Source organism: Aspergillus multicolor (genome assembly GCF_047715735.1).
Source record: "Aspergillus multicolor strain CBS 133.54 unplaced genomic scaffold BDW74scaffold_4, whole genome shotgun sequence".
NCBI lineage: Eukaryota > Fungi > Ascomycota > Eurotiomycetes > Eurotiales > Aspergillaceae > Aspergillus > Aspergillus multicolor.
Genome location: NW_027395955.1, coordinates 1,513,386 through 1,530,560, shown reverse-complemented (window position 1 = coordinate 1,530,560; position 17,175 = coordinate 1,513,386). Strand labels below are relative to the sequence as shown.

General features: G+C 53.8%; 10 protein-coding genes across 10 annotated transcripts; 3 read left to right on the top strand and 7 right to left on the bottom strand.

Moving 5' to 3' along the window:
* Positions 1-462: 462 nt before the first annotated feature.
* Positions 463-1,791, bottom strand: BDW74DRAFT_175373 (putative aminotransferase; the record flags this gene model as incomplete). Its single annotated transcript, XM_073728315.1, has 3 exons — positions 463-1,180; positions 1,233-1,708; positions 1,759-1,791. The coding sequence occupies 3 exons, from the start codon at positions 1,789-1,791 to the stop codon at positions 463-465; spliced, it is 1,227 nt and encodes a 408-aa protein (XP_073587416.1).
* A 672-nt stretch (positions 1,792-2,463) lies between these two features.
* On the top strand, positions 2,464-4,233 carry BDW74DRAFT_188591 (MFS transporter; the record flags this gene model as incomplete). Its single annotated transcript, XM_073731768.1, has 2 exons — positions 2,464-3,696; positions 3,749-4,233. The coding sequence occupies 2 exons, from the start codon at positions 2,464-2,466 to the stop codon at positions 4,076-4,078; spliced, it is 1,563 nt and encodes a 520-aa protein (XP_073587415.1). The 3' UTR covers positions 4,079-4,233.
* Positions 4,234-4,260: 27 nt separating this feature from the next.
* On the bottom strand, positions 4,261-6,350 carry BDW74DRAFT_188589 (uncharacterized protein; the record flags this gene model as incomplete). Its single annotated transcript, XM_073731767.1, has 3 exons — positions 4,261-5,362; positions 5,485-5,891; positions 5,941-6,350. 3 exons carry the CDS (start codon positions 6,348-6,350, stop codon positions 4,287-4,289), a joined length of 1,893 nt encoding a protein of 630 aa, XP_073587414.1. The 3' UTR covers positions 4,261-4,286.
* Positions 6,351-7,245: 895 nt separating this feature from the next.
* On the top strand, positions 7,246-8,241 carry BDW74DRAFT_175370 (uncharacterized protein; the record flags this gene model as incomplete). Its single annotated transcript, XM_073728314.1, has 2 exons — positions 7,246-7,793; positions 7,842-8,241. 2 exons carry the CDS (start codon positions 7,246-7,248, stop codon positions 8,239-8,241), a joined length of 948 nt encoding a protein of 315 aa, XP_073587413.1.
* Positions 8,242-8,852: 611 nt separating this feature from the next.
* Positions 8,853-9,734, bottom strand: BDW74DRAFT_175369 (alpha/beta fold hydrolase; the record flags this gene model as incomplete). The annotated part of the gene is made up of 1 exon (XM_073728313.1): positions 8,853-9,734. The coding sequence occupies one exon, from the start codon at positions 9,732-9,734 to the stop codon at positions 8,853-8,855; it is 882 nt and encodes a 293-aa protein (XP_073587412.1).
* Positions 9,735-10,163: 429 nt separating this feature from the next.
* BDW74DRAFT_175368 (uncharacterized protein) lies at positions 10,164-11,258 on the bottom strand (the record flags this gene model as incomplete). Its single annotated transcript, XM_073728312.1, has 2 exons — positions 10,164-10,729; positions 10,778-11,258. The coding sequence occupies 2 exons, from the start codon at positions 11,256-11,258 to the stop codon at positions 10,164-10,166; spliced, it is 1,047 nt and encodes a 348-aa protein (XP_073587411.1).
* Positions 11,259-11,644: 386 nt separating this feature from the next.
* On the bottom strand, positions 11,645-13,566 carry BDW74DRAFT_166277 (trichothecene efflux pump; the record flags this gene model as incomplete). Its single annotated transcript, XM_073726533.1, has 4 exons — positions 11,645-12,159; positions 12,216-12,584; positions 12,632-13,364; positions 13,411-13,566. 4 exons carry the CDS (start codon positions 13,564-13,566, stop codon positions 11,645-11,647), a joined length of 1,773 nt encoding a protein of 590 aa, XP_073587410.1.
* A 219-nt stretch (positions 13,567-13,785) lies between these two features.
* Positions 13,786-14,639, bottom strand: BDW74DRAFT_188585 (SDR family NAD(P)-dependent oxidoreductase; the record flags this gene model as incomplete). The annotated part of the gene is made up of 3 exons (XM_073731766.1): positions 13,786-13,978; positions 14,025-14,281; positions 14,331-14,639. The coding sequence occupies 3 exons, from the start codon at positions 14,637-14,639 to the stop codon at positions 13,786-13,788; spliced, it is 759 nt and encodes a 252-aa protein (XP_073587409.1).
* A 205-nt stretch (positions 14,640-14,844) lies between these two features.
* On the bottom strand, positions 14,845-15,264 carry BDW74DRAFT_175365 (EthD domain-containing protein; the record flags this gene model as incomplete). The annotated part of the gene is made up of 1 exon (XM_073728311.1): positions 14,845-15,264. One exon carries the CDS (start codon positions 15,262-15,264, stop codon positions 14,845-14,847), a length of 420 nt encoding a protein of 139 aa, XP_073587408.1.
* Positions 15,265-15,518: 254 nt separating this feature from the next.
* BDW74DRAFT_188583 (cytochrome P450) lies at positions 15,519-17,172 on the top strand (the record flags this gene model as incomplete). The annotated part of the gene is made up of 1 exon (XM_073731765.1): positions 15,519-17,172. Exon 1 carries the CDS (start codon positions 15,577-15,579, stop codon positions 17,170-17,172), a length of 1,596 nt encoding a protein of 531 aa, XP_073587407.1. The 5' UTR covers positions 15,519-15,576.
* Between the last annotated feature and the right edge of the window lie 3 nt (positions 17,173-17,175).

Below are 17,175 nucleotides of genomic sequence, written 5' to 3'. Positions count from 1 at the left end.
GGGTGATGGTCATGGCATCCGTGCAAGCTCCTCGCCAGATCGAGGCCCTACACAGGCCCCGGGGACCAGACGGGACACTAGGGTGACAAGGATTATGCAGATCGACATCTGCAGTACCTATAGTAAAGCTCTCGGTAGGCGCGCGTACGTCCAGGGCAACAAACATCCCGCCCGCATCAAGCGTCCCCCGGTACGACCAAAGTGATTGTGACTGCTTGGCTGCAGGTCAAGTCGCTTGAACATGGCTCGCGGTAAACCAGTAGCCACGGTGTCGAAGACAGGGAATTACATCTACCCCATGGCATTGCGGTCGGCTTTCCAGGCCAATAAGGGCCTTGGCAGCTGGAGCTACATGGACGTGAAGGCATCGTGAACTGTATTGGCAGAAAATCCGGTATCTGATCCCGGCGAGAGGTACAGCAAGTTCTCTGGGTCCCATGGACACTGAGACACTGGATTAAGTCACTGCAAAACAGGAAGATCGCCATATTCCTCGTCCAGGAAGCTCTCCAGTGCCGCAAGGGCCTCCTGAAGCTGCTTCGTCTGGCAACCGAACCCCAATCGCACATAGCCCTGGAACTCCTCCCCATTTCCATAACATTTACTCCCAGGGACTAGGAGGACACTCTTCCTCTGGAGCAACCGGGTACAAAACTCGACGTCGTCGACCGGTCTGCCGGACTTGGTGAGCTTGATGAACCCGATAGGCGTCGCAACAGGACGAGTCCACTGGCAGATAGACAGATGTCTATCGATCAAACCCTGGACCAGCTCTAGATTGCGCCGAACCAACGTGATATTGTTCGCAACCAAAGTGCCAACACGAGAGGGATCGAGCGCAAAGGCAGCCAAGTAGTCGTCCAATTGGCTTACAGTGATCAGAGCATAAGCACGCGCATTGACGCAGAGATCAAGAATCACTGGATCACGCGAGGCAATCCATCCGATGCGGATTCCTGCCAGGGAGTATGCCTTGGAGAGCGTGCTGGTGGCAATGACGTTCTGGTATCCAAGGGAGAGGATGGACGGCGGACGCTCGGGGTCTGTGGAAGAGATCGAATGGAATAGCGGATAATAGATCTCGTCGCAGAGGATGGTGATCGAGTGTTGTGCTGCTAGAGCCACGATTGCATCCAGCTGGGACCTGGGGATTATTGCACCGGTCGGATTGACAGGATTGCTGGGTGGTGATTAGCATGATCACCTCGAACGCCAATCCGGGACTTGCTTACTTGAGAATGATCATCTTGGTGTTGGGGCGGACAAGCCTATGAAGCTCGCTGACATGAAGAGCCCAACCTTCGTCCTGTCGTGCCTTCCACAGACTCACCTCTGCCCCAACCGCCGCCGGGAGGGCATAAAGCTGCTGGTAGGTCGGGTACTGCACAATGACATGGTCGGCAGGTCCAACCAAGGCATAGACGGCAATGAAGTTGGCCAGGGAGCCACCCGGCGTGATGAGGATGCTGTCGGCAGGGACATGATCCGGTGAGTCTTTTGAGTACAAGTGGGATATATTTTGCCGCAGGGGTTCCGAGCCCTTTAATGGACCGTAGCTCATCGGTCTCGCCAGGATCGTGCTCCAGGGGTTTTTCCCTCCGTCTCCATTGCCCGGTGCGAAGAGTAAGGAGAGCTCATTGATCGAGATGGACGCACAGTAGGAGCTGGCCAGGTTGTGCTTGACCCCCAGGCCATAGGTCATGATCCACTGTCGACATTGTTAGTGGTGCAGTGTAGAAATGGCAGGGCAGGACTCACCCGATCTATCTCAAAGGTCCCGATTTTCACCATGATGAAGCTGAAGCGTTCCGAGCTTGCTAATACGAAGAGCAGACCGTCCCATGGCCGAACTGACCGCGGGGTTGCTGCTGCAGCCAAGCTCGTAACTCCCTGCTCAGCTGAACTCTTGCAACATCTTTGTTCCTTTCAAGGCTTTGCGTCGGCCCATAATGTCAAGCCACCTCTGTCTTCGATTCGCGATAGAAGTTCTACCTGGAACGGGCGCCAGAGTCAGGTGTCACTGCTTAGGGTTTCGCGACACGGCCTGTTGAGGTGTGCGACCGCGGACAACTCCGAGCATGAACATGTGAAGCCATCATGTTGCACTGATAGAGGATAAGGGATACCTCGGTCGAAAATGCCCTTTTGGGGCGAACCAGCGGTAACTCCGAGGGTTGCGGCCCTTCTCTGTGCAACGATGCAGAACATTGGCATCGTGCGATATCCGGGTCCGGCCCAACCTTGGACTGTCCAAAGAACCGAACACTCACAGAGCCATGATTAACTTTATCATGCGCCGTATCAACCAAACCCGATCATGGAGGCAGAGTTGGGAGCTCGGAGACAGACGGAGGACGGTCGGGGATGAGATCATCGCTGGCTCCACCCAGCTGCTCAAGTTTTTTTTCTGCGTCCAGCTGGGAACATTGACCGTCTTCGACCCCCTCTGTTGAACTTCCAGAGATGGCGGCCATCATCCAGTACCGCGGGCTGCGCAAGTTTGTGCAGCAGCAACTGCAGGAGCATCGGTCGGACAAGGAAAGCGCCACCGACTACAGCCAGATCCCCGGCATTTCCACCCAGCTCGACCACAGTGGCGTCGAGTACTTCCAGGTCGACTGGGCGAGCGCGGAGGATCCCTTTTGGCCTCAGAAATGGTCGACTCCTCGGCGCGTGGGAGCGACCTTATCCGTATGTCTGATCGCCCTGGTCACCACCATGGCATCGTCCATCGACTCTGCGGTCATCAGTGAGGCCGCTGCCGAGTTCGGCGTGTCCGAAGTTACCGAATCCCTGGCGACGGCGCTGTATCTGATCGGCTTCGGCGTGGGTGCGCTGGTGGCGAGTCCGCTGTCCGAGATGATCGGGCGCTATCCCGTCTACCTGGGGGCTCTGGCCATCTTCGGTGCTTGGATCCTCGGAGCAGCACTCGCCCCCAACATCGGAGCCCAGTTTGTCTTTCGCTTTCTGGCAGGATTATGCGGTGCTGCGCCCTTGACGGTGGCCGGAGGCTCTGTCTCGGATCTCTGGAACACGCTGGAGAAGACCTTTGGCTTCCCCGTCTTTGCCATCCCCGGCTTTGGCGGTCCCATCTTGGGTCCCGTGGTCGGAGCATACATCGGATATAGCTCGGCCATCAGCTGGAGATGGTCCGAATGGATCATGCTGGTCATGGACGGTCTGGTCATCGCGGTCATTCTTCTGTTCAAGCGGGAGACCTTAGGTCCTCGACTGCTCTACTTCAAAGCCCGCTTCTTCCGACAGGAAACCGGCGACAGTCGCTTCAAGACCAAAGAGGAGGCATCGGGGGATGAAGACACGCTTGCCGTCTTGAAACGACACTTTTCACGGCCGTGGATCCTCCTCGCAGAACCGATTGTCATTGCCTTTACCTTTTACCTGACGGTGGTATACATTGTGCTGTTTACCTTCCTGGACGGCTATGTGACCATCTTCGGCGACACCTACGGCATCAATACTGGCCTGGTCAATATCTGCTTCGTCGGTCTGTTTATTGGCATTCTGCTGGCCATGTTTCTCGTCCCCATTTTGTACCGCCGAACCGCCAACCAGCTCCAGCGAGACGGTGATGATGGATCAGGGAAGATGCTCAACCAAGAGTCACGCCTCTTCTTCGCCTTCTGTGGTGCGCCCGCTGTACCGATCGGTCTGTTCTGGATGGGCTGGACTGCCTATGTGAGTCTTCCCTTGCTTTTCTTTACTTTCCACTCTTCTAACCCTTTTCGAGCCCGATATCTCCATCTGGTCGCCCCTCGCAGCATCGATCCTGATCGGCTTCGGCATCATCTGTATCTTCCTCTCCGCGTACATGTACACCATCGATTCCTACGGCCACTACGCCGCTTCTGCTCTGACCTTCATCGCGCTCGTACGATATCTCGCGGCCGGAGGAATGACGGTCGTCGGGATCCCCATGTACAACAACCTCGGCACGCACTGGACGTTGACCGTCCTGGGCATCATCAGCGCCGTAGCCATGCCAATTCCATACGCTCTTGCCAAATGGGGCCCGTCGCTGCGGAAGAGGAGCAAGTGGGCGATCAGCAAGTCGAGATAAGAACTCGTTCGGGGTTGTTTCCCGGAGGAGTAGATGGTGACCATGGCTAGACTGGGGTTATAGTGGTAATGTGCAGGGACGATAAAGATAGAGGCAGGATGACCATAGAGGTATAGAATCTCCATTAGAGAATTGAATATTAGATTGAATGTAAGCAATACATTATGCATTTTAGACCGTTTCCTTTCCTGAGTTCACACCAGGTCAGCTAAAGCACGCGGCAGAGCCTCCCATCCTCCGTGGGCAGTCCGTTCTCGGTCACCACTTCCCAACCCTCACTTCCCACGGCAGTCGCAGCCCAGAAAACATTCCACGGATCCAGCTTCTGTTTCAAGGTCGAAAGCCGCGGATAGTTGGAGCCATAGAATGCCTGCTGAAAATCGGGCTCCATACGATCCGACTCGCCTAGATAGGCGCCCGATCCGGGACTTACATCCCTCCAGCGTTGCATGTGCTTGTATGTAAACTCATCTCGAGCAGTTTTGATCTCTTCCGTGGTAGCGTTGGTGGCCCAGTTGACGCTAGAAAGGGCATGCATCACAGCATTTCTCCAGGCCGGATTGACGGCGTTATCCGGATTCCCGGCACGCTCGAGGGTGGGCGCCATGTTGAACGCGATGTAAGTGAGACCCGCATCGGACGAGGCCTTGATAGCCTCAAACGTCTGGTTCAACAGCGTCTCGTCTTCGAAGTTTGCCCGAGGAAACAGGCGCGATCCGGTCGCGACGTGCGTTTTCTCGACCACCTCCAGTGGGAAAGAAGCCAGCCATCCATCGTAAAAGTTGTCAAAGTGCGTAGTGTTCGGTGTGAGCGTAATCCCCAAGTTTTGTAGCTGGTTGAACCAAGGCGCCAGAATGGCATCAGTCTCCGCCAGAGTCTTGTTGGGCGCAACGAACGGCTGCATGAGAAAGGTGAAGTCGCCGTCAGAGGGAATAATGAAGAAGTACGAGTATACCCCGGCATCGGAGTTAATGGTGAAGTAGTCGAGGTATGCCCGGAAGCCTGCCCAGAAGCTCTCGTACGTGATATTTCCGCCCGTCGAGAAGGTAAATGTCGATGTCGTGACGGGGATTGTCGGATATGCCTTGACGGTGACCGAGGTGACGACTCCAAAGGTGCTTCCACCGCCGCCTCGCAGGGCCCAGAAGAGCTCTTGATTCTCCTCGAAAGATGTTGTCACGAATTTACCGTCGGGGGTGACAACCTCCATCGAGAGAACCTGGTCGGCAGCCAGGCCGTGAATCGAGCTGAGCGGCGAGTGGCCTCCTCCGAGAATATAACCCCCTGTCAATGATTAGCATACAGACTAGTAAGAACATCTCAAGATATGTCTAATACTGACCCGCCACCCCAACCGTCTAAGTTGCCAGAATGTTAGCATATATCGGCTTCATTGAGGAACTAACGTACCTGGCCCTCCCCTCCGACCACCATCAGGCCATGCTCCTGAGCGGCCGTGTAGATCTCATACGCCTGGACCCCAGCCCCGAGTCTGAATGCAGCCCCATTCCAATCCGTCCCCGGAGCTTGATAGTTCCGGATATACCTGATGCCCTTGAGGTTATGCGTCCAGATACTCAGCGACCCGGCACCTCCAGACTTGCCTGAAAAGTCATGCCCCGTGTTCTTAACGACCAAACGGACGCCGGTATTACGTGCAAAATTGATCCCCAGCTGGACCTGAGCAACGTTGGTCGCATTGACCACATAATGAGGATATCCGCCCATGGTGCAATTGGCTTCAGGATCTGCCGTAGGTTGGCACGTTAGGCCTTGATACACTGGCGACAACATTTCAATTGGGTCATCCAGGCTATAAAAGTGGTCAGTATGCAATCATCGTTGAAGGAGGAGGCGTTTACTGAAAGTAAGAATTCGTCCACTGCGACGTCAAGTACTCGCAATCGGTCGCATCATATGTTGGGCCGCTGTAGCATGTGGACGCACGAGGAACCCCTTTCATCAATGCGCCTCCAGTTACTTGGTCCAATGCGCTCCATGTTGCTCCAGATGGCCATGTTGAGTCTCCCGGAAAGGGCTTGCAGAGGGAAGAGTTATCGACGTGGGTAGTTGTCGAACCGAAACTGAAAAGTGACGCTTTAGAGTCGTTGAGTCTCTGTAAATCGGCCGGAAGCAGCTGGACAGCCTCGAAATCAAAATAGTCCTTGCCATGGGACAATACTGTGCTAGCCAGAGCCCCAGAAGGATCACTCGCCTTGGCTGCAATGCTCGTGGCAAGAAGGAGAAATGCCGCTCGCGCCGTAACCTCCATTTCGGTGGTTTCGTGCAGGCACGGGTCAGACCACTCCAGCAACGGCGCTCTTTTCGATGCTTTAAGTTGCGAGTTTTTGTTAAGTGAGCGCCAGCCGTCGAGGATTGGGATCCTTCCGGTGCTGTCCCCCTTTTTTAATCCGCGTCTCTCCAATGACCAGTCCACATGAGCCGGGGTGTCAGTTAATCTCCGCCATGAGTCCACCTCGTGCAGGGATCAAGCTCCCTTGGCAGAAAAGCCACTCTTAAAACACGCACCTAAACTCAAACAGATTATGGTGCGCCTGGTCAAAGCAGGACGAAAGGGAGATGTCCTTGTCGGTCTCAAAGTTCGCGATTTGGAGTGGGATTTGGCCAGGCACCGCGAGTCTTGGTCACGCTGTGCCGCATCATGGCACAAGCTTTATCAGTAATGCTGAGAAGCATGGCCTTGGGTGATTTTATAATTGTGCCTTTCGCACTTGTCTCGGTCCTAATTTCGAACACTGGAATGTGGTCAATACAGCCAGGCCACAGTGCTCTACAATTAACGGTTGACTCAGAAAGTCCGGGGCCACGCCAGACATTATCCAAGATGAGGCTTTGGCGATCATGCTCGTCTTTCCTATCCTCAGCACCGTGGTGAGCATGCTCAAATGTTACTCCCGATATCTGATAAGACAGTTTGGTTGGGGTAAGTCGCTCGTGATTCTGCGCAATACTCAGCCTCTTTATTGATTCCATTTTACCAACGTAAAGATGATATCCTGATTGTAGTTGCTTGGGTACGTTACTTGTGCTTTCCTTTATGCATGCTGCGATAACCAAAGTCCCTGTCGACTCTAGCTGCTTGCTATCGGTCAAGCATACACGGTTTGGATCTGTGCGTCTTCTCTTGAAGTTTAATATCGCCGCTAATGTTTCGATGGTGCTCTTCAGATACGAAACTCTCCCACTCGGGTTACCACAGCTGGGACATTCCCAACCAAACCATTGCCGAGCAAGTCAAGGCACAGAAGTATAACCTTGCAAACCGACTGCTATACAATCCAATTCTCGCCATTGTCAAGACATCGGTTATTGTCTTCATCTTTCGGATTGAGGACCATCGGCCCATCGTTCGTTGGAATTTGTACATCCTCTTCTGGATCAACTTGGCCCTCATGATCTCCATATTTCTGGCGGACCTGTTCCAATATACTCCTCTTCATTACGTGTATGACTATCCGACCATGGATTTGGCTGCACAGCAGGCTCATGGTGCCGACACGAATGGCATGAAAGACAGTAAACCAGTAAAAGGTGGCCGATGCATTAACCAGACCGGACCCTTCCTCGGCTCCGCCGGGCTGACAATTCTCACTGATATATGGTTGCTCTGTATTTCAGCAATTGTTGTGTGGCGCTTACAGATGAATCTACGGAAGAAGATCGCTATCATTGCAATCCTAAGCATGGGCGTGATGTAAGTATACCCTACATTAACTCGACTACCTTTTAACAGGGACTGCAGAGTTGCGGTGATCGGCATTGCTCGATCAGTGATATACGCCCATCGATTCCGCCCGAATAACAACGATAAAACATTTAACGTCGGCCATACAATATCCGGCGCGGAAGTCGATGTGGCAATTATCACGGCATCTGCGGCGGCGCTGTCGGCGTTGGTTACGCACGTTGCCCCTCGATTCTGGTCCAGCATGAATCACACCTCAGAGGGTCAACGAGGGGTAGGCGCTTGGGCAGGCTCATCTGCTCGGGGAGGTGCGACATATGGTCGTCGACGGGCTTCCTACGTGATGATGGGCGTTATCGAGGCAAAGAACGGGTCTCAGGTCAGTCAGGAGCAGATGATCACGCAAGATGGAGAGCCGAGTACACCCCAGATGGCGCAGGGGAGACTACCAGCTTAGTACTGCATGTTGATACTCATTCAAACTAAACTCATCCATGATGTCGCAACTCTACCATACCATAGTATGACTGACTATGCCACCCTCGGAAAACCCGAGGTGAACCAAGACCAAGTTGGAAGTGGAGCCTGCTAGCCGCATTCGCACCAGCTTCTGCCGATCACGGAAGCGGCTGCAGGGCGGGAAAAGCCGGAGAGAGGCCCGTGGGCTCGGCTATTCTCCGGAGTATTCGTGGATCGTGCCTGCCACGGCTTTCGGACTCGGTGCAAGCAAGTCAAGACTCCAGCAAGCAAGCGCCTCGAGGGGTTCGAATTTACTATACAGAAACAGCATTTTGTTCTTCTCTTCAACTGCTGCAGCCGCTACGCTATCGAGTATGATGTATCGGCACATTTGTCGTGTGAACCATCGTCCGATATATATAATAAGCGGCTGTTACGCGGTTCTCCAAATCAACTAGCTTATCATCGTCATCTTTATTCCTTATCCCGCGAAGATTAAAAGACTATGACTGGACAAGGACCGGTCGGGATAACGACTATTTCTCATAAGATAATGCTGGGCTAGTTCTATCACGGCCACGAGCTTATTACTATGGCCTATCTTAATGACTAAAAAATAAAGATTTCATCGCGCACCGCCTCAGGGCTTTCCAGAGGAACCAAATGCTTGACATCCGCCACGACATGGAAGGAAACAACCGCGCCCATACCTCTCAAGGTGTCGCAGACTTCGGTTTGTACTCTCTCCTTGGGCTCAACGACGTCACGCTCCCCAACCAGAACGCGAACCGGGAGAGGATGTTCGCGCAGTCGTTCCGGCACTCGCCCACTGACATCCTGCTCCATCCCGTACGTCGGCCAGGCTGCCTTGGCTAGAGCATTGCTACTAAGACTATCACGTACCACACCCTCCAAGTCCTTCTCCGAGAGACGATCGCGATTGGCGAGAACATTCTCGACCGTCCAGCGCACAGAGCTTTCCGTCTCATAGGCGACTTTCTGTTGCTGCTTCAACTCAGGCGGTAGAATAAGTGGCGTTGGGGGCGCGGGAGCCACCAGCACGAAACCTTTGAGCTGCTCGAGCAGTGTGGCGGGTAAAGCAGAGGGTGTGGCCAGCGCCACCTTCGCGCCCATTGAATGTCCAACTAGGACGAAGCCGTGATCTAAAAGGCTTTTGTTGTCGGCATCGGCCTGGAGCTGGGACAACACCGAAGCAACGTCATTGGCCATGGTAGTGGGCAAGTATGCACTGCCGGCATCGCCTGCTGGGCCGGTTGATTTGCCCCATCCTCGAAGGTCAACGGCGACAGTGGGATACTCGAAGGATACTGAGCTTTCGGAACTGGTCTCGGTCAGTTTGTGCCATGTTGAAGACGAACCGCCCCAGTAATGCAGGAAGACGAGGAGAGGCTTTGCGGTACTGGTGCTGGGCCGCGTGATGCGGATATGCAGCGAGGTATCCGGAGCAGTGGAAAGGAACAAGAAAGACATTTTGGATCTAAAGGCGACTTTAATCTTTGAATTTGATGCTGAGTATAACCTATTCTTCAGAGTCACTGTCCTATATACCTCTGCTGCAACTATTTGCTTGCTTTGGACTGTTTGCATGGCCCCATCGGTGTAAGCACTAACAGTCCGCGGTGACTCGCAGCGCCTCAGCTTATTGGAGCACCTATGTTGTAGATGTTTGCATTGTTGGGAAACAGTCGTTTTGCCTCTGCTTATGAGCTATGACATTGAATGCTCCGTCTATACTTGCGAGACCTCCCATCCACCCGCCTATCTACGGAGGGTACTGTGTCTACGCCCCAGATGACGAGGTGTACTGTCCAATCAAGAATAGAACTCGCACTCAACGCCCCGATACCACTCAGAGGAATGTTATGGTAGAGATATCGATTTACATTGAGTTATTCCGCGCTAGTCGAAGACAACAGCCATCCGTTTACTCGATTTTCCTGCCTGCATCTCCCGGATCATCTCATCCACATCCTCCAACCCCGATCGCACTTCAATCTCTGGCGTTATGCCATGCTGAGCAGTGAAGCCAACTGCTTTACCCATCCGCTGTGGGATACTTGTGCTCTCCGACTTGACCACATATGTACCAATCGCCAAGTCAAATGTCGACAGCTCGAGCGGAGCGGAGCTGATCCCAATGACCATCAGGACACCCCCCAGTCGGATGATCGATGGCGCGCTCCTGTAGGCAGCTGCGGCACCGCTGAAAACCGCGGTCGCATGGACTCCTCCATTGGTAATCTTTTTTATTTGGGCGGCATAGTCGGGTTGAGAAAGGGAGTTGAAGATTATATCGGCACCCTGCTGTTTACAAGTCTCAAGTGCACCGTCGTGGATATCAATCGCAATGACTTGAAAGCCCATCGCTTTTGCGTATTGCACCGCAAGCTGTCCGAGTCCTCCGGCTCCAATCGCTGCAAACCACTGGCCTGGCTTCAGGTTGCATGAATCCACCGCGTGGAAAGCTGTAACATTTCAGCGATAATCTCGACATAGGGTTACGACCAACGTACAGGTAATGCCCGCACAGAAGATAGCTGAGCTGCGCTTTGGATCCAGCTGGGAAGGAAGTTGAATGACATTCTGCCAGTCGACAGCCGCATACTCCTGGAAGCATCCAAAGTCCGGAACACCACCGAATCCGGAGACGACGGGCTTTCCATTGGTGCAATGATTGTTGTGTATCATGCAGCCCTCGCATCCAAAACAGCACCCGTTGATATAGAGAAAGCCGACCGGTGTCCCTTCCTGGAACCCCTTGTCCGTGCAGTCGGCACCCAGCTTAGCGACATAACCCGCGCCCTCATGACCTAGCGTGAACGGCTCGGGCATGTTGGGCTGGTTGATGGCCAGAATATCCGAGTGGCATAGTGACGCAGAGGCAATCTTGACGAGGATCTGGTGGGGAGCTGGCTCGGGGATGGGGATCTGGTTGACCACGACCTTGTGCTGCTGGGGGTCCCATTGGGCAGCCTTCATCGTTTGTCTTGTCATTTTGTTGGTAGCAGTTACTGTCATAGTTCAGGTACCTTGGTGGCGCCGGGCTACTTAATACTCGGTTCAATGGTCCCAAGACCTCTGCAGAAGTAGGAGCGCCCCACGCGGCAATCATTTTCCTGCAGCTGCGCAGTTCCAGCCTGTCCCTTGGGCAGATTTAGGCACTCCGGCGACTACAGCTGAAAACCTAAGCGTCATATTGTCTTTTGCATTTCATACGCTTGATCTGCCGGTCTACTTGGAAGACGGCACACGGGCGGCGACCACTTCAGTATTGTCCTACTTCGTTCACGAGGCGATATACTCGCTGGTTCGAAGCTGATTAGAAGACACTGTTTGGATCATTGAAGAACTGTTAACCGCATAAAAGCCATATCAGGAGCTTAGACGTGCTCGATCATCTCGACATCCGCCTTGGCCTCCGAAACCGCATCACCCTTTTCCTTGCCCTGCAGACGTCTCGCCACGTTGTAATGGACCAGGTTCCTCATACTTGGGACAAAGCAACTCGCAAGAATCAAAATGACGCTGAATGGTATAGTGCAGAGAAAGACGATACGGAAGCTCTCAGAATACGCGATCTTGCGTGCCGCCATCGATGCCGCAACAACGCTGTCTGTAGCACCCGGCACTCCTCCAGGGCTCGACCCAACCGATACAGCCTCGAGGAGTGCAGACAAGGAAGAGTCAGGCAGGCCCGCTGCGGTAGCTGCTGCGCCGACATATTTCGGAATGTTCTTCTTCACTTCGTTATCTAGGACAGAGACGTAAACTGCTTGTGCGACCGCGCCCCCAAGAGCCCGCAGCGAACCTAAAACACCCGTTGCAAGTCCAATATCTTGTGGCTCAACTACCAGAGTCACACCAGGGAAGGTGATGTTGTCAACGTAGCCGACGGCTGTCTCACATGGCCTGTGATTAGTTTATGCCCTGAGATGGAGGGAGACGACGTACCGATGCAACCCAGCGTTCCGAGAGCTATAGTCATGGACCACGTATCGGGACCCAAAGAGCAAAGCGGCGTGATAAAGGCCATCGACAGACAAGATGCAATGATGCACTGGTACTTGACAGCCGGGACGAAGCCTAGCGCCATGCCTCCCAGTACTTGGCCCAGGAGGATTCCACCGCCGACCACAGAACTCTGCAGGCCAATCTGGATTGAGTCGGTGGTATAGACTGACTCGATGATCTGTGGCCATAGGACAGTGAAGGAGTAGTAGACCATGGCTCCCACGGCGGCATCGACTACGATTGCAACAAAGCCGATGTTCTTGAAGAGCCTTGGGGGCATGAACGGTCGGGTTTTGCAGACGAAGCCCTCTGACATTCATTAGTGGGGTTCATGTGGTGAAGAGGCCTGAACGTACCATAGAAAACAAAAGCCGCGATAGTCAGGATGCCGATGAGTAGAGTGCATAGGGTCGGAGCGCTAACCCAGGGGTAGATGGTACCTCCCCAGGAGAGTCCGATAAGGAACAAAACACACCCAGCAATAAACAGGAAGATGCCAATGAAGTCCAACTCTTTGAACATTTGCCACTTTGTCTTGCCATCCACGTTCAGCTGAGCGTACTTTGGCGGATGGTAGAGGAAGTGGTACAGCAAAGTACCGATGACTGCAAGGATAAGTCCGATATAGTAGCTCCATCTCCAGCCCTGACTCGTATTCTGAATCAGGAGTCTAGCCAAAACAGGACCGAAGACAGCGAAAGGAAGCGAGGATAAGAAGACGATGGTGACTATCACACCACGGTACTTGTTGGGTACAAGTTCTCCCAAGATAATCCCAAACGAAAGCTGGCCAGCAGCGGAGATCCCATTGAAGACGTTAGCAGCGATCAACATTTCAACATAAGTAGCACGTGCTCCAACGATGCTGCCTATGATGGAAAGGATCATGGAGCCCTGGACAATCCACTTCCTGCCAAAGATGTCGGATAGACGACCGATGAGCAGGAATCCAACACAGCTTGACAATGTCCACACGGTAGCTACCCAGTTGATATTGGGCGAGTTGCCCAGCTCGGCGTTGATCAGGCTGAGGGTGTTTGCGGGCATCACCCAGCTCAGATAGGCCACGATCGATCCGAGGCATTGGGCCTAGAGGGTTAACACTGGGTAGTCAGATCCGACGGTACCTACGTACCAGGACAGTCCCGAGGAAAGGTAGGCTCCAAAAGTAGCCCTTGGGCATGTCCTGCACATCACCCCCGATGGCTTGCACGTCGACATAGGTGACAGTCCCATCAGCATGGACCACCTCCCTGGCAGCATTAGAATGAGCAGTTTCAGTTGAAGACATGGTGATGAATGCGCTCTCTACTCCATCTGTCTGACCGAAACTCTATGTTTTATCTATATCGAAGGACCTAGATCTGATAGACTCCCAATCTCGTGGTCTAGACGATCGGAAAAGGTTTTCCCACGCTAATCCCCGCATCTACCCCGGATTACGAGTCTGAAGAAGAGGAGATGGGGTTCTGGGGCCGAAGTACATTCAAATATGTGACAACCGTCAATCTTAACATGCCCACCCTCCGTCAATGGAATGATTGGCACCAGTAATAAACGAAGATGCATCGCTCAGCAAGAAAACAATCAGGTTGGCCACCTCGTCTGGCTTCCCTGGCCGTGCCAATGCCGTGTCTGTCTTAACGTTCTTATTACCGTTGATGTCGGCGGACAGGGACAGCATGGGTGTCTCAATTGGTCCCCTGCTCAAGTTAGAAACCGTAAGAATCATTGTTCAGGGAGTCCTACGGTGCAATGCAGTTGACTCGGATCTTCCTGTCCTCGCCAACTTCCTTTGCGGCGGCTCGTGTCAGCCCAATGACTCCGTGCTTGCTGGCAGTGTAGGCGGCGTTGTTCTGGAATCCCATGATGCCAGCGATACTAGATGCATTCACGATCGAACCATTGTCTGCCATGACCTGAAGCTCTGCGCGCATAGACTGCATGACCCCCTTGAGATTGATGTCCATGACCCAGTCCCATTCTTCGATGTCAGTGTCTTTGACCTGTTTCACCCTATTAGAGGTTGATAGTGATAACTTATCCAGTACTCACCCCCTTCAAGCCAATCGACTTCCCAATCACACCAGCCAGGTTTGCTGCGCCATCGAGCTTCCCACCCCATTTGACGGTCTCTTGGATCCAGCTGTTGACGGAACTGGCTTCACGAACATCAATGGTTTGAATAAAGACATCTCCATGGCCAGCGTCTTTGATGTCTTTGGCAACGTCTTCCAGAGCCTGCTGTTGGATATCGCCAATAGACACTTTGGCACCGAGGGAAGCAAGCAGTTTGGCGGTTGCGCGCCCAATGCCAGAGGCACCGCCAGTAATAGCAATTACTTTACCCGTAAAGTCAATCATATTGCGTGTGTGAATCAGTCTACAATGCAATATTGGCACCGTGCAATGATCTATATAGTCTTGTACCCCGGGCGTTCGTTGGGAGAATATACCCCGCGCAGCTGGAAGAGCCGGTCGCACAGATCACCGAGATGCCTGCCTGGACGAGACTCCGGTGAGACACGAACTACTCGGTGTTCTGCATTGCATGTTGACCAATTGCCAATTAAAGTACACTCTTCGCGACCAACGGATCCACCATCGTCACCATCACCTTGACCCCCTTCTCCGGACACAGAATCCTCGCCCCGTCCGGGCCCAGCACGTCTCCCATTTCATCGCTCTTCGCAAACTTCTCATAGTCCTCCCAGCTGTGGAAATACATCTCCGAACAGGCGTCCCATTCGAAATCCAGGGCAGATGGCCCGAGCTTCGCGGCTGCCTCCGTCAGATCCGCCCGGTTGTGGATCTGCGAATACTGCAGGATCTTGGCCTCGCTGTAGACTTTGGAGTTGAGGACTAGGGGACCGTGTACTTCGCGCCAGTATTTGTCGAATTCAGCTTTGGCGAGGGATGGGTGCCGGGTGAAGAAGCTGCTCACCCGGATGAGGGGCTTTGCTGGGGATAAGGCGTTTTTGTCGGACATGGTGGAGATGATTCTGACAATGGAGGATAAGCCGGTCGGACTCGTCTTCTGATGGTTCTGCGACGAGAAGGACAATGCTCGTTCTTGAGGGTCTCGATATGATGTCTTCCTTAGCAGTCCAGAGGTATCCTTGGGCTGGAAGAGTGCTGGAAGAGTGCCGGGTGTCGATATCCGCGGGGGTCTGTTTAGCCCTAGACGACAGTGGAGAAGACAACTCAACAGCATATCCACTCTCAACAAGTCCAATTCTAACAAGGCAACTGTTGAGATACACCTGCGCAGTCCAATTCTTGGCTCGTTACCGCAATCACAATGTTGCCGCGCACCGCCTCCGAGAAGACCTGGGCTCTGGCCGCAGTGACTGTTGTTCTGAGCACCTCGTACATCATCGGCCTGGCCATCTACCGACTGTACTTTCATCCATTAGCGAGATTCCCTGGTCCCAGACTCAATGCGATCAGCTCGTTGCCCTCGATCTACTCGCTCCTGCGTGGCCGCTTAGGGCTGGAAACCAAGCAGCTGCACGACAAGTATGGCTCCGTCGTGCGCGTCTCGCCGAATGAGTTGGCCTTCAACTCGGCTCAGGCTTGGGAGGACATCTACGGCTTCAAGACGGGTGGCCGCAAGAACATGCACAAGGACCCGATCCATGTCGGCTCAGTCGACCCGCTCCCTGGCGCTTCAACCCTGACCATGGCCGACGACGAAAACCACGCCCGGCAACGACGGGCCATGTCGCATTCCTTCTCTGAGCGGGCCTTGAAAGAGCAGGAATACATCATTCAGCATTATGTCGACATCCTTATCGTGAAAATGAAGGAGATGGCAGACAGGAACGAGCACTTCAACCTGGTGAACTGGCTGAATTTCACCACGTTTGATATCATTGGAGATTTGGCCTTCGGTGAACCCTTTGGCTGTCTCGACTTGGGTGCGTTCCACTCTTGGGTGGCCCTGATCTTCGAGACGGTCAAAGTTGGGGCCTTAGAGCAGGCGACTCGACGCATGGCGGAGGCTGGTTCATGGACCCAGATGACGCTGCTGAACATGATTCCCAACTATCTCCGCCAGCGACGGCGCGACCATTTGACTCGGAGTCGCGAGAAGGTTGAGCAGCGGCTACGCAATGGACCTGGCGAACACAACGACTTCATCTACTACGTTCTGCGGCAGAAGGAGAAGTATGATCTCCACGACAACGAGATTATCCTGAACAGTGCTCTGTTCATTGTGGCCGGCAGTGAGACCACCGCGAATCTTCTGTCTGGCCTGTTTGCACGTCTTCTGCGAAACACGGACAAAATGCAGAAGCTCTACAATGAGATCCGCTCTGCATTCCAAAACGAAGACGAGATCAATTACCAGCGCACCAGCCAACTCCCCTACCTCAATGCCTGCCTCGAAGAAGGCCTCCGCATCCACCCGCCCGTTCCAACCGGACTCCTCCGCACAGTGCCCAAAGCCGGCGACATGATCGACGGCCACTGGGTCCCCGGGGGCACATCCGTCTCGGTCGGCGGGTGGGCGGCCTCCCACAACCCAGCCAACTTCCGCGACTGCGACACCTTCATCCCAGAGCGGTGGCTAGACGACGCATACTCCACCGACATCAAGAGCGGGATGCAGCCGTTCTCGCTGGGACCGCGGGGCTGCATCGGCAAGAACCTGTCCTACATGGAGATGCGGATCATCCTTGCGCGGCTGGTGTGGAACTTTGATGTCATCAGTACAGATGGCGCGTGGCAGTGGGATCCGGAGGGCGAGATGAAGCACATGAAGGCGTATACGACGTGGCAGAAGCCGGATCTGAATGCGAGGGTGGTCAGGGTGCAGCAGGGGGGTGGGAGGACGGTGAGCTCGTATAGTGTGAAGAGTCAGGCGCAGAGAGAGGGGAAGGGACCTCGGTAGTTT